Source organism: Zootermopsis nevadensis, unplaced genomic scaffold (assembly GCF_977971745.1).
Source record: "Zootermopsis nevadensis isolate Lab colony 2312 unplaced genomic scaffold, Znev_1.0 Znev_ptg000016l, whole genome shotgun sequence".
NCBI lineage: Eukaryota > Metazoa > Arthropoda > Insecta > Blattodea > Termopsidae > Zootermopsis > Zootermopsis nevadensis.
Window position 1 is genome coordinate 9,801,351 of NW_028259148.1, and position 15,628 is coordinate 9,816,978.

At 36.3% G+C, this 15,628-nt stretch overlaps 1 protein-coding gene across 1 annotated transcript; it reads left to right on the forward strand.

The window, feature by feature from the left end:
- Window positions 1–2,864: 2,864 nt before the first annotated feature.
- LOC110828676 (cuticle protein 7) lies at window positions 2,865–14,403 on the forward strand. Its single transcript, XM_022061605.2, has 3 exons — window positions 2,865–2,962; window positions 10,649–10,789; window positions 12,270–14,403. Exons 1-3 carry the CDS (start codon window positions 2,948–2,950, stop codon window positions 12,603–12,605), a joined length of 492 nt encoding a protein of 163 aa, XP_021917297.1. The 5' UTR covers window positions 2,865–2,947; the 3' UTR covers window positions 12,606–14,403.
- The last annotated feature ends 1,225 nt before the right edge of the window (window positions 14,404–15,628 follow it).

Genomic DNA, 15,628 nt, shown 5'->3' on the forward strand with positions numbered 1-15,628 from the left:
AGATTGTCTTCTGGGTTGTTGAACCGTGAATTCTGATACATCGCCCTAGTGATGAGGCAGCGAGTACCATCCTCCTGATTAATGCAGTCGAAGTATTTTTGGAATAGCCCAAATCTATTGATCTATGATTTTTGTTAGCCATTTGAAATACCTCTGACCAAAAGACAGCACTTTTAATTTACACAAACAGGTCGAAGATAAATAAAGTATTAAAATTGTCTTAAAGGGAATGTAACGCTCATTTTCTTCGGACAAACTTTATGATCTGACGTCCAAATATTATAAAACTGATAAATATATCCGAATTATAAACTGTGTATCTTACGTGTTTCGCTCATAGTTGAGCGTCGAGATAAGTAAAAATAAACACGTTAAATAACCTACTAAGTGTTTTGTTCATAAATGGATCTTCTCTTGTTAGGCAACGCTGTGACGAGAAAGCAGTCCTACTTCCACAATTTCTCTGATAAAAATACTGTATTTAAAGAGATTTTGGTACTTTCCACGTTAACATGTTCTCTATAACAGTGGTATTCAACCTGGGGTACGCGTACCCCCGGGGGTATTCGAAAACATCTTAGGGGGTACGTGAAATTTAAAAAAATATATTATTTTATGATAAACACTGAATAATCAGTAATGTAATTTATTTAATTTATTTTAGATGTAGATTATATACTATGTATAACTTGAATTATACACCAACATCTTTGGGGGTACAAAGTTGAAGAGAAATTATATCTGGGGGTACGCGAACAAAAAAGGTTGAAAACCACTGCTCTAGAAGACAGTTAATGAAAAAGTGTAACCGTGTATGACACAGGGCTACTCTAACCCCACTTGCGTTGTGGTAGTGTCATACATAAGTGACACGATGTTTAATATTACCGAGACATTTGTAGAATCTTTCCACAGGTTTTGTAGTCATATGCTAGGACTATATTTTGTTAATCGGAAGTCAATCTCAATGAATTGTCAGTTGAGTAGGAGATAACTCCACAGGGCAAAATGCTTCTTGAAAATCTGACAGTCGGAAAACATGTCAAGAAATTCAATGCCTTGTATGAAGAACCCGCCTGTTCATTACCATTTTCACAAAATCCCAAAACTGGGCATTATCCTGAGTCAGATAAGTCCAGTAGACACCGCCACAACAGAATTCCCTAAAATAATTTTAATACTTCCATTTCATCTACATACATGTAGGTCTCTCCTGTTGTCTATACCATTAATTTTTTACGACAAACTTTTTGTATGCATTTGCCGTCTCTCCTATACATGCTGCATACTACATCCATCTCATTTCCTTTGATTTGATAACAAGTAAAGTTAGTTTAATAATGCCACTGAAGCACGTTTCTTGTTATTAATATTTTTAAGTTAAGTGTATTTTTAACTGTTAAGCTGCCTTGTAAACTGGTTCCTAATGAGTGATAATGATGACAATGTTTGAAGGCAAAAGGTATTCTTACGGCACGATACTAGAAATTTATCCAGTGAACTTGTATGTACCTGGGATACCAAATGACAGATTTGAACCGTTGACAAATGCTTGAGTTTCTTATTAATTTTTACTGACCGAAAAATATACCACTGTCTTCATCATTCAATAAGTACCGCCGAATATCATATAAAATATTTTTATTTTGTTCCTAAACCCAACGTCTTTACAGAGATTTTATCCCAGGATAGTTCTCGGGTTTACTACCTTAGTTCATATTGTCTACCCGCCCAGAGAAACAATTTTGGCCTCTGAGTTGTTCTTCAATCGTGATTAATTTCTGAGCCCCAGGAAATATTTATTACAATTTCTTTAATAAAGAATGAGTCATTTTTCTTCTGCATCACGAATTTGGTCCTCGAACTGCGATTCTTAAATAATTCTGAAATAGAGAATCCTTTAGATATTTCACAGGGTTCGTTGGTCAAAGGATCGGTTAATCGCAGGGTTTATTATACACAAGTAGAACAAAACATGGAATAAAGCGAACACACAGTTATGCATCTAGACATGAAGATGCACTAGATAGGCGAAGGAAGAAGTCTATGGACAAATCTTACGAGAGAAAAAGAGAGGACGGTGGTACACATTCTGAGGCACCCAGGATTGGTTAATTTGGTAATGGAAGGAACAGTTGAAGGGAAAAATTGTAGGGGGAGACAAAGATTGGAACATGTGACGCAGATGTTTCAGGATGTGGGCTGCAAAAAATATGTGGAAATGAAGAGATTGGCGCAAGATAGGCGAAAATGGAGGACCGCGTCAAACCAGTCGGAAGACTAATGACAAATAAACAAGTTGTCGCATTATAATATATCAGTTACGGTATAACTATTTATTCTGATGCTAAGTGGCAAATTTCTGTATCAGACTTACATAGTTATGAAACAACACAATGTAAGAAAAAAAATTATGCAGATAAATCTTCATAAACGAGGTTTGCGTTCCTGTGAAAACTCTTAAAATCGCAACTTATTACAATCACTATTTTGATGTTAAACTTATCAACTACATCACAATTCCTGATAGGACTGGAGAAGGTTAGACGCAGATAACAGGCTTTTAAATCTGGCCATGGTTAGGAAATTAATGCTTCTCATGATACTATAAAAGACATAACAAAATCACGTATGTCGAGGGTCACCCGTGTACCCCTGAACTTCTGTGGCTGTTGTATTTGGTAACATATATTCAGAGGTGGCTCAACATTAGCAAAGAATATAGTTTAAGGGAGAGTGAAATAAAAACGCAACAAAAAAGAAATTAAAACAGATGACTGCCTCCACCACTACTCGTTCTCACGCAAGGCTCAGCGTCTGCTCCCACCATGAGATTACCTAACTTTTACTGGGTATCTGCAAGCGAGAGTATAAAAGAGGTAAGCTCGCATGTCGGATCATCACTGATCGTCCACACACACAAAACTCCCAGCGTTTTCGGGCAAGAATGGCTTTCACAAAGGTATGTAAACATTACACTGACTTGGCAGTTTCTCCGGGGGTGACGCTGTGGTTCTACGAGTGCTTCAGACCTCACAGAAACTAACGGAATTACATCAGTGATAGACTGAGAACACCAAGAGTTTATTGAAGGGTACCATTGTTACAAAATCAGCAACGGACGAAGTGAGATTTTGTTAGTTAGTTTTAATTTGTTATAGAGACGAATTGTTGCTTATGTAACCAACAGCGATCCATTTCATGTATATCCGTGACGTAAGACCACTTATGTTACTAGTAATATTAACAGTTCATAAAGACAGTTTAGCAGAAAAATTCTAAGATGGATTTATTCTCTGAAAATATTTAGAGTAAATTACTTTGAACGTTTTATGGATTTGTGTGTTGATGTTTTTAATCTAGCATGGCGGTGTGTTATGGGTGGGAAACTATGATTACTTTAAAAGAATCGTGTTGGTGCACATACCAAAACGAAACAAGAAACCGTTACGGTTACCTTTACTGTTATGTTTGAAAACTGAGAGGTACTTGCTGAATACATTATAGGAATGGAGAAGTGTTCAGAAAAGTGAATCTTACGGAGAGTAAGCTGTAAGGGAAAATTTTATACACACTTAGGCCTAAACATCTGAAGTCAATAAACTATAATCCCCCATTATTTGAAGACGTGAGAGTTTAATTAAATATCTTTGCCAGTTTTATACAGCGTTGCTTCAGACACTTGTCACTGCGGTGAATTTACTTCAATTATCGATACATCAGTTCGGAGGCCGCGAAGATTTTGTGGTGAAACATGGCGCGTACTGGCACTGTAACTGGAGAAATACATGCCTTACGTTCTGGAAAATTCAAGACTTTCATGTTCATATCATTATAAAGGCAGGAAAGAAATTATATAAGAAACATTAGCATGGTAACAGCTTTCTATTATGTTCTACTGACTTATGTGGCATGTTCACTACAAACAGTTGGAATCTCTAACTTTAACGCTATGCAAATTAAGAATAATAATTGTACTGACGAAACTATGCGCAGGACATTATTAAAGCATATACAGTAATGAACTTCAATTAAGATTTAAAATTGTTACTTCGTTGTCAGAAGACTTTAAGAGTAATTTATCTTCTCGGTGTTAAAGGTATCTACAAACTGTCTTTAAATTAGTGATAACTAAAATCAGTTCTTTATTATTAGTGCGCCAGAAGGCCAATTACAGGTACAGCACAAGAGAAAAACAAAAGAACACAATAACAAGTACAGAAAGGTAACAAAAACAGACTTAAAAAAATTACATGAGTGTGGAGGGGATTTATACATAAAGAAAACTTGCTACTGATTACATAAATACCTTCGTAATAAAAGTTCAACTAAATGAAGTTAATTAGATTAAAATAAGAATTTTTTTTTAAAAACATACAAGGTAGTAGATCAGATAATTTTCATAATTACAATGGTGAGTAGTGGATGAGAGAACAAGAAATAATATTTATGCTCGTATATTGAATGTAATTAACATCTAACACATGGATATCAACACAGTTAATGCAATATGTGATTAAGGAAAAAGATTTTTGTTTCAAATATATTGAAGTCCCTGCAGACAACGTTAGCAGCTAATGCGCATCTAGGAAGTGGACTGTTTTGAATTGTTTGACTGTAACTGAACATAGAGAAGTCTCTCAAATACCGAGTAGGAATTCGAAGACCAGCAGCTTCCAGAAGGGAAGGCCAGTATTTAAAACCACGGTAAGCTTGGACAAGGGACAGACCATCAATGCAATACCTCCTCTTATATATAAGGTTTTCGGTTTTAACTACTGTAAATCGTTAAAATATCTGTAATACACAAGGGACAGGAAATTATTATAGTAAAGGACTATAAACGTCTGCTGCATACTTCACAGTTTATTGCCATCAATACTCGTAATAGAATTCCAAACGACTAAAGCGTACTCGAACTTTGATCTATCTGCGTTAAAGGTAGAAAACACGTAGTAATCATGGTTGTGGAATCAAGTTTAGTCAATAAATATCCCCAGGACTTTAACAGAGTCGGTGCTTGACAAAGTTTATAATGGTAGATCAAAGCACTGGTTTTTCTTGAGAAGGAAATTACTCTAGTTTTACGAGTGTTGAAGTTCATGAAGCTAGCAGTGCACCAACCTTGTACAGAGTCAATGTTAGTTTCAAGTTGAATGTATTCGTTAGGAGATTCAATGGAGCGAAAAATTTTGATATCATCAGCGAATGTAAGACACCTAGTGCGATTAATTACATTGCATAAGTCATCAACGAATAGGATGGAAAGCCGAGGCCCCAAACAGATCCCTGTGGAACGCCAGAGAACATTATAAAATGAGATGAAAGTTTTCCACAAACATAAACCTGAGATTGTCTGCTGTTTAAATAACTGCAAAACCAGTTTACATAATCACTAGGAATTCCAAAAGTGCCGATCATTTGGAGTATAAGGGTATGAGGGACTAGGTCAAAAGCACTTCTAAGAACAAAATAAACAGCAACAGCTTGACCCTGGGAGAAAATTAATGGGGCAATAAAGTTCAGATAAGTTGTCAGATTGGTTACGGTGGATTTAGATTTTATAAAACCGTGCTGACAATGATTTAATTTAGACTTTACGTAATGTGAGGCATAACCATGAATAACAAGTTCAAATAATTTAGAAAAAGTATTAAGTATAGAAATGGGTCGATAGTTACTAACAGAGTCAGATTTACCTTTTTTAAAAACATGAAGTACTGCTGCCTGTTTCCATACAGAAGGAAAATAACGTTGTGTTAAACTTAAGATTAAAGAAACGTTTAAGAAACAGAGGAACAAGGACCTCAGAACAACTCTTTATACCAAAGCTAGGAATGTCATCAAGTCCGACAGATTTAGATGATTTTAAACGTCTAAGTACTTTATAATTGTCCAATAATATGAAGAATTTTAGCTATTTAGCTACTAGTACCTAGTAATAATATTATAAAACCAAATATTAGCTAAGTGCATCGCGCAGGGACCAAGTCGAGAATGTGACAAATCTCTAAGCTAATCGTACTTCGCATAGAATAAATCTTCATCGGTTCGACCCTTATTAGGCCCTTTCGTTTTGTAGCCCTAAAAGGGCATTTTTTCTATGAACTTTATGGAATTTTTGTTTCCCATATCCAGTAGCCCGGAAAGGACTTTCCCATCCTTGCCATGTTACTTAGCTATCTTGTTGCCATTTTTGACCTAATTCATCCACACTTTCGATGGTACGGTTCCACTTCTTGTTTGCATCTACCCTGAAAATGGAGGCCCACACTATAATTCTTTTAGATGTATCTTAATATTACTTCAACATTTACATCGTAGGATTTGAGGTTTTCGCGTCAGTGAGTCTGAGTTCTTGCGCCGTGTAGGCTGATAGAAGTTTACCGATGTTTCAGAGGTCCTTGCTGCCTCCATCGTCAGGGCACAATCATCTTAAACATTTACATCTCTCAAGTAGGGTCTTCCGTTTAGATATTAACTCCTCCCCCCCCCAAAAAAAAAACTTGACGAACTTATCTTTCCCAGGCGTGCTACATACCCCGCCATGTCATCGTCCATTATTTAAACACCCTAATAACGACTGGTGAAGATGCCCACTACAAATTTCCTTCTTGTGTATATGTCTCCATATGTTATTTACTGATTCTTAAAGCTAACTGCTTTCGTATGCATTTCACAGAAACTCTCAACCTAAGCAACTGTACCAAGCAAAGCATAATACATCTGAATATTGTGTGTGCTTAGAGTCTTATTAACTTAAAACATCTCTTTTTTTCAGTAACGCGAATGCCTCTTTTGGTGAGCTAGTCGGAAGTTCGTGTAAAGTAAATAAATAGCTTAGACTTCGTGCGTAAGACAAAACTACTTAACGACAGAAACTGAATGGTTCATTTAGAACAGCAATGCACACAATGGGGTAAGCCTCAAGAGTACTTTTAGTACGTGTCTGCCCTTTGACAACTTTCACATACGCGTGTTACAATGGTCGGCTGACATGACAAATACATCGTCATGTATTATACAACATTTGTACTTTCCCGCTGTGGGGCATTAGAAGATCCAATGCATTTGAAAACATAGCACTGAAGAAAGAAGGGAAATTAACTGTGGAGTAGTCACTCTGAAGAAGCTGGCGATAGATAACATATTCAAAATATTCATTGCCTTTCACAAAAACGAATGTCCGTTACAGTGTTTATTAGAACCAGCCATCAGATCTTATATCAAGCCAAATTAATCCATTCCATACACTCTTAATTTATTTAAGGGTGCATATAAGCAGCATCTACTAGTAGACTTTCAAATAGTCTATTCCCTCCGCGTTTAACTACCGAAACGGGCGTATTTATCATCTCTCTAATGCCTGATAATAATTAATTAAAATTACAAGTAACGTAACTCATCAGTAAGTAGTTTTCCCCAGGAAATCTCCTTCAGAAAACTCTTATTTAAACAAATTAAATAGATATAACTCGTAAGAGAGTCGTTTAAAAAAAGTGTTACAATTTAGCCTTTAAAGTAGAAGGCTTCAAAATTCCCGCTTCCACTGCTAGCCCGATTTAAATCGCACAGTTACGCTACGCTATGCATTTTCTTCGAGAAAACAATGTATCTTTCTTAAAAACCAACATACAACAATGAAATAATTTACACATTGTTCAGAACAGTTTACTTTACCGCTTAGAGCCGTACACAAGCTATCGCTCTGCAAAATTACTTTTAATTAGAAGGAAAAACACACATATTTATATTTCCTGATATCATTTATATTTTAAAAATTATTGCGATATTGTTATTGTACTTATCTTTAAATATAAGCAAATTGTGTAAACGTTTCTTTTATTTTATGAAAACTATAGAATTCCTTGTTCCTGCAAAACACGCACACAAATATTGGTTCAACCAATTCTTCTCCCCCATAATACACCCTACAATTTGAGGGTCAGTTTTGCTTGTTACAGTTTCAAACACGTAAAAATAGACAGTCTAATACACCGTACTCCAAAACAGTGTTACTTAGTGTTACGTTGATCTTTTTCCAGACGGGACAACTGGGACGATTTTGTACTATCTTGATTTCTTATTTATTTTCCATTTATAGCCCTTTCTTCCTCCACATGGAAAAGGTCACGAACAAATTGTTTCCTAAATTACAAGAGGGTCATTTTACTTTATAAAGCTTCTGCATTATAAAATAACTTACGACAATCAAATAAAAGCCATAAGATTTGAGGTTTTCAAAGCGGTGAGTCTAAAGATTGCTGTTTTCTGGGTTGTTGCGCCTTGTAGTCTGTTAGATGCCCACCAACGTTTCAGAGGTCATACTGCCTCCGTCATCAGGGCGATGAGTATGAAGATTGCTGTCTTCTGGGTTGTTGCGCCTTGTAGTCTGTTAGATGCCCACCACCATTTCAGAGGTCATACTGCCTCCGTCATCAGGGCGATGAATTCATCGTGCGCAACAACCAAGAAGAGAGCAATCTTTAAATAAAAACCTTTTTTGCTTGAAGTTCTGCGATTTACGCCAGACCTCTTGTCCATCCTGTCAACTGTATCAACATAGCTCTTACGTGTGTTGCTGTTTGCATTACTGGGGCTTCAAAGAACCAAAAATTCCCCTCAACTACAGCAGTACGTGTCAATCTACCCTTTACAGAACACTGCTGTGATATTACCATCATCTTAAACAAAATATCCCATTTTCTTATTTTCATGGCTCTAGAACCAACATTTTGTGGCATTCATTCTGTTACGCTAAAATATGTCACACACAAAAAGCAATTTTACTGTTCAGGTAATCGGTGGTAACGCACCTCAAATTATGGCGTATTTAGGTACAAACACTTTGCACCTACCCTACTTCTGCTTTTCTCTGTATGCTGTGTAGCATTATCAACATAATATTAAAACATTAACAAATATGTTTTGAACAATTGTGTATTTGGAACTATATTGTAATAATGATGTTATAATGAACCTACAAATAAAATAATATCGAAATATTTCAGGACCATTTATCAGTGTGAAGCCAGTATTTCAGTAGTGAGTGACCTTTCAGGTCAAATTACTGAAATACTTTACAGCCTTCTACTGAAAGTTTATTTGACAATTGCAGATTAAAGTCGAATATAAGAAGGCAGTTGCCTGTTTGAAATGTTAGCTATTAAAGGTAGTTTTGTACAAATATTTATAAAAAAGGGAAGTGAGTCCTTTTAAAAAGAAAATTCATGTACATTATTCGATCGTTCTTATAGCGTACGCTGACATTGCTTTCGTGGATTAGAAACAAATACGACGATCACAAAGACATGTAGCATGCTAACGTGGTCCCACCTGATACGCGCTCAACTGCTTAAAAATATTATCTGTCTTTTATGGAACCGGAAGGTTAATTACCATATTCAAATGCGCCCGTTTCTGGACTCACTCCTGAGCCAGATGATCTTGTCCACACCTACGTAAAATTTAAAATCCATTGTAGTAGGTCTCCCATCTACGTCTAGGTTTACCATGTGCCTTCATAATTCTTGGTTAAATTTTGTATAAGTTTCGCAGTTCTCGGAGAAACCCTCCCACATCATTCTCATTGGTTTCATCGACCTAATAACATTTGGAGTACAATATAACGTTTCATTCAATGTATTAGAACTGCAACAGTTATTACAAAATTGGTGGAAATGGATTCTGACAGTTTGAGGGAAACATGGAAATATGAACATCCAGCGCAAACTACAGGCGTGAAGTTAGAAATTCTGTCTTCCAACTGTGAAATACAAACCATAAAACCAAGACAAATAGAAAGACGATTGCTAGAAAGTTACTAGTAGATTGTATAAACACACGTGTCAAATTACTGAATGTGACAAAGCCTGTACTTTCTCACACACGATATGTTCCGGCCAGTAACAGTTAAATTTGGTACCACGCCATTAAGACGTGTACGGGAGCGGAGGGTAGCTCCACTTATTATTAACCTCAAATCAAGTGATTAGATTCAAGACCGGGCAGACTGTTTCTAGCCAACTTTGTATTCCTGAGGTCATAGTGCTATCTGTCTGTCTGTAATCCCTTTCGACTTCTGACTGGTACACTTTCAAGAACTTTCTTACGAACTTAATGACATTGGAGGCAGTGATATGGAAAACCTTCAAACTTTTGTATGTAATTTTAGTTATAGGCGTGTGACAATTAAAATCATGACCAAGGTGCGCTATTTTGAATTATGAGACGAATTTAACATACTATCTGTACATAAGTAGTAAGTTCTTCATATGAAGACAGTAATATTACTGCTACTACTGGTTCCTAACCGAACACTACACCATGAACGCGTGTTGGAATGGTGAAGTTTAGTGATCATAAATAATTAATTAAGAATGCCAATTACACTGGAAGACATGGATCATTTTCAAAAATGTAACTTTTTTATACATAAAAGGAACTATTGACTAAAATGACACATAGTAGGCTACTTAGTGGCCTATAGATGACAGTTTTCTGTCTAAACATAAATCCAACAAATAATATACTCTGGTTGTCTTGTAGATGTTAACCAGTACTAATTACTAACTCCATACAAGTTTACAAATTGTGCATATGCTGAAGACTTATGCGTGTTTGCTGTTTGGCGCATGATGAATTTCAGGTCGTGTTTGGACTAGCTAGTCTGGCTGCTGTCGTCTTAGCATACCCAATCGAATACGAAGATTTTTCCCACTACGCACCAGCTCCAGTTCAGTATCAACATGGCGCCCCCTTGGCGAAACAGCTCGTAGTGGAAAAATACGTAAGTTGGCAGCGGAAACTCACTGCTTCATTTGTTGCTCTAAATTACTATACTTCAAGATAAGCAGACGTTTATAGAGTTTCTCTGCTTTGTTTATCATGTTGATGTTATACGGACATATATTTAATTTCATGCTTTAAGAATATTGATTTAGATTGGGTTCAAGTCAGGGACCCTTTAAGTACAAGGCTAGTACACCACTATTGGCACATTAACATTCTAATGAATAGCTCTGAAGTTCCAAAGTCAATGCGAACACTAGGCACTAATCTTAGAACAAAATAATAACATGTTTTAATTCAATATCCGTCTGTATGACTACCAATAAACCTAGCCCGGAGTAAATTCATCACCCATAACGTCTTATAAAAAATACAAGGTATTTCTGATCATTTCAGAGTTGTGCTGTGCGCACGAAAACAATAACAAATGTATACGTAAAAGTGGGTCCACGGACACTTCGTTTTCGAGGTATAATCCTGTTTCTGTGCACGCATCACGTCTCTAAATTTATGCTGTGTTTTCCAGAAACACCCTGTATACCTGATATACAGGAAAATGTCAAACATAACATTGACATAGTGAATCAACCATTGTGGCCACGTTTGAAAACTGACTTTGTAATTTGTCATAACATTTATTTGTACTCCTTACGCTGTTTTTGTAGATGTTAATTAATTTTCAGCAATTTAATATAACAGAATATGCCAGTGAAAACGCGGAACCCTGGTGTTCTGTAGGGATCCTGCTAGTTCACTATGAACACAATCTAATGTATATTTCTGTAAAAAATCCATAATAATAACTGTGTCTGCCCGCAACTATCTATCGCCCCTACCAGAAAAGAAAACACGGTTAAGCAGACGATGTGAGCAGAATTAATACTCTAGCAAACTGAAACGTCGGGCAATGTCTATTGGACTAAACTGTGCTACAGAACACAGCAATCTTTACTGTCAAAAGATTTATGATAAAATGTTAAATGATCAAGAAATATCATCCAACTTTTACATACGAGTTTTATACCACGTAGTGCTTAAACATACTGCACAGTAATTAGCTGATAAATTAATATGATCTGTGTGAGTAAGCACTATAGATGAGCTAATAGTCCGAAACGTGTTTGCTACCTTTTCAACTCTACAGACCTTTAAAGACCTTGAGTTGTCCCTTCTTGTCATTTAGACAGTAGAACTCCTTGGACGAGCGATTAGCCCGTCACAAGGCCTCTACCTATACAATACAGCGCAACACAGACATAAGAGGAAAACATCCTTAAGTGGAATTCGAAACATCCCAGTGTCTGAGCAATTAAGGTCCACGCCCAAGACCGCTATTAATCAATTTTTTAAAGAGTAAAATTACAAAACTGACATAATCGTTACTGAAATAGTGATTTTATTTGCTAGAACTTGTTTTAAGAATACCGATGCGTTAACAGATTAGCATGTTTTAATCAAACGCATTTCGTGGTTAACAGGCTCACCCCAAATACGAGTTCAAATACGGAGTGAACGACCAGCACACAGGTGACATCAAAGAGCAGTCAGAGCAGCGAGACGGAGATGTCGTTAAGGGTCAATATAGTCTAGTGGAGCCCGACGGAACCACCCGTACCGTCAAGTACACTTCCGATAAACATAATGGATTCAACGCAGAGGTTATTAAGTCCGGCCACGCGACTCATCCAGCTTCAGCCCCGAAGAAAGTAGCGGCTCCTGTAGTCTACGCCCACCAGCCTCTCGTTCAGGAGCATGTGCCTGTTAGCTTCGGGGGACACGACGTCCAGCTCGGCGGATTTGATTTCCATCAATGATCGCACAGCACAAAGCATACCACGTTGTATTCGTACTGTCAACCACTTTACCTCTAGAATCAGGTGTTCTGGAAAGAAATGTTTACTCACTTTAAGGAACTGAGAGAGCTGGCTGTAATAGTCTATGTAAGGAATTGCCTTTCATGTTAACACACGTCTCTTTACGAGTTTGATTCAAATAGATTTATGATTATGTTAACTGGTGACATATTTATCAAGATGACATTTATTACTTCGAAAGCCAAACGGCCAAATAATAATTTACTTTCGTCTTACTGAACTTAATTCTCCTTAAATTTTACGATATGGAAAATTCGAATAACAAAACGAAAAAAAAAAACTTAAGGTGTATTATTACCACTCCAAAATTAAATTTACACAAAGATTATACATTCCTTTAAATAGCATATGACAAATTTGTTAAATATTTAAGAAACTTTCAAGATAACTGTATCACTACGTTCTTTGCAGGATCGGAACTAAAACCCAACAAGTAAAACGACATGTCAATGAGATACGTCATTTTGGTAAATAATTTATAAACCATAAGTAAAATTTCTTTCTGATATCTATCACAAAGTCAGTCACAAGAGAGCAAAACTTAATTTTAATAGCTGTCAAATTTACAGTGGTCACGCAGTCTGAGGCATGGACCTCGTGCGCCTGGCCGCTGGGACCGTGGGTTCGAGTCCCACTCAAGGCATGGATGTTTGTCCGCGTCCTTTCTCTTCCAGTCTGATGGATAAAGACTGGCCACGGAAGGCAAGGCGAAACCACCGTGGTATCTTCGCAAGTAACAGCCCCGTAATTGGGGCTGCAAACCAATCCTAGAATTGATGACTAATTATTATATTATTAAATTTAAAGAAGGAACAATTTAAAAAATTTCGATTCGGTTTAATGTCTATAGAAAATTTAAGCTTATTATATGTAGCATATAATGTCATCGTTAACATAATGCTTATGTATGAACAAATGTAGCATAATTTTGTAGCAATTTAATTTGTCTGCATTGTTTTAAATATTCTTGATACCAGACGAAAGAACGTAGAGGTTCACAACAGACAAAGTAATGACAGGCTATTCCGTAACAAGAAATTTCATTAGACGAGCAAGTGTATTGGTTCATATTCGTAAAATACGACTTTGGAACAAACTTTTAAAGAGTTCCAGTCTAGTCATGCGACTGAATTTCTCTATTGGCACTCCTACTGTGATCATATTCCAGGTGTTCATATTCTCACGTTTAACTTCGTTTAATGCAACTAGCAAACTTCCAAAGCTTCAGTTATTTTTTTAAAATCGTAGTTAATACTGTAGATATGTATATCATAATAATAGGACGTGTTATTGACGATTTAATAGATCACCAAAGCTATTTTCACATAAACCATTAAAAGTATGTATAAATTAGAGCTTAATGTTGTGAAAAAATATAGAAAATCTGAAAATGCATATTTCTAAGATCAAGAAACAGATTCTCTTACTGTAGGTATCGCTAATATAAAAGCCATTTCATTTCCACTATTAGAAATTCAATAATAACAATTCTGTCTGTAAATTTGTTGGCTAAATTAGCGTAATATCAGATCTTTAATACATTTTAAATTCCATAGACTTATTATTGGTATCGCTTGTTATATGATTTGTGGGTAATACGTAAGAGATGCACTTTTTGTATTTTTATATGGGACTCAGTAATACTAGGTAATTATTGTTTATGACTGCACACATTTTATTTGTAAATAAAAAAATATCAACTTCAGTATGTTATATTACTGTAACTTGTAAAATGTAATGCCAAATTGTCAATGATTTATGGAATAATCTTTCCCAACCGCGTGTTCTTTAGTCGTTAGTGGTAATTTGAATTTATAGTAACCTCCACCGTTTACGGCCGATGACCTTGTTGGGAGAGCCCAGTATGCGGCCCACTCAATCAAATGGAAGGAAGCAAGAAGGAATGTTCCTCCTCTGACCATTTCAACCCATTACCCCTCTGCCTAAAAGTCCACAGCTCTATTGACCCTGCACAAGCCCTGCCCTGAACATACAGAAGAGACAGACATGTACCAGAGCGGCCAGAACAGCTTCTAGCCTATTTATCCTTGATTGGCAGGTCACAGTGAGCAAATTAAATTCTGCCCCTGCCATATAACACTAATATTGATTTGAGTTTATCAGTCATTACATTTATATCAGTGCCTTTCCTTTTCAATGCCGTTAAAGGTGTTACTCATTTTGTTTAATTACATCATAAAATAGTAACTCCTGACTCAAAGAACATAACGCCCCTCATACTATGTCATACCTCAGCATAACCAATCCCCTGAGAAATAAAAGACACTTTATATTCTGTGGAATCTCTCAAAATAATCAGTAAGAAGTGTTTTTCATGACAGGGCACTCATCGACCTGATATAGAGGCAGCAATGGCCTCCAAAACGTCGGTAAACTTCTACCACACTACATGGCGCAACAACCCAGAAGACAGCCATCTTAAATTTAAACTTTCATAAGCAACAAAGAGACCTTTCTTCGCTAAATACTACCCCTGTACTTAAAAATATATAATCTATACATATTAGACACTTAAACCTGTCTCTGTAGTTAGCTGTGGTCTTGGATTTACATATTTTTGTTTAGATACATCTGTCCCAGGCCTGAACCATTAGTGTTCCAATGTATCGAGCCTTGCCTGATCCAGACCGCATGCTTCTGTTCAAACTCACAATACGACAACGTACTTTATTTCACACGAAACTAACAAAAATCACACATTATTTCATCTAAATTTTTAACGATTCTGTACGTTCAGTATAACACGAATTTAAATTTAATTTGTTTATAATATAACACAATTGCCCATTACTGATATAATGATTTTCTTGGAATGATCCAATTGCGTGAATGATAAGAATGATATTGTATTATTAATATTAAAAATCAGATAAGGAATAAAGAAAATGTACGGTTCCATACAGGTACTCAACATACGCGGCTTCTTATCGCCCTGTTGATAG

Bases quoted from the DNA above. Each gene is read 5' to 3' on its own strand.
- LOC110828676 (XM_022061605.2), top strand. The intron at 10,790-12,269 runs GTAAGTTGGCAG...CGTGGTTAACAG, and splicing joins AGCTCGTAGTGGAAAAATAC to GCTCACCCCAAATACGAGTT.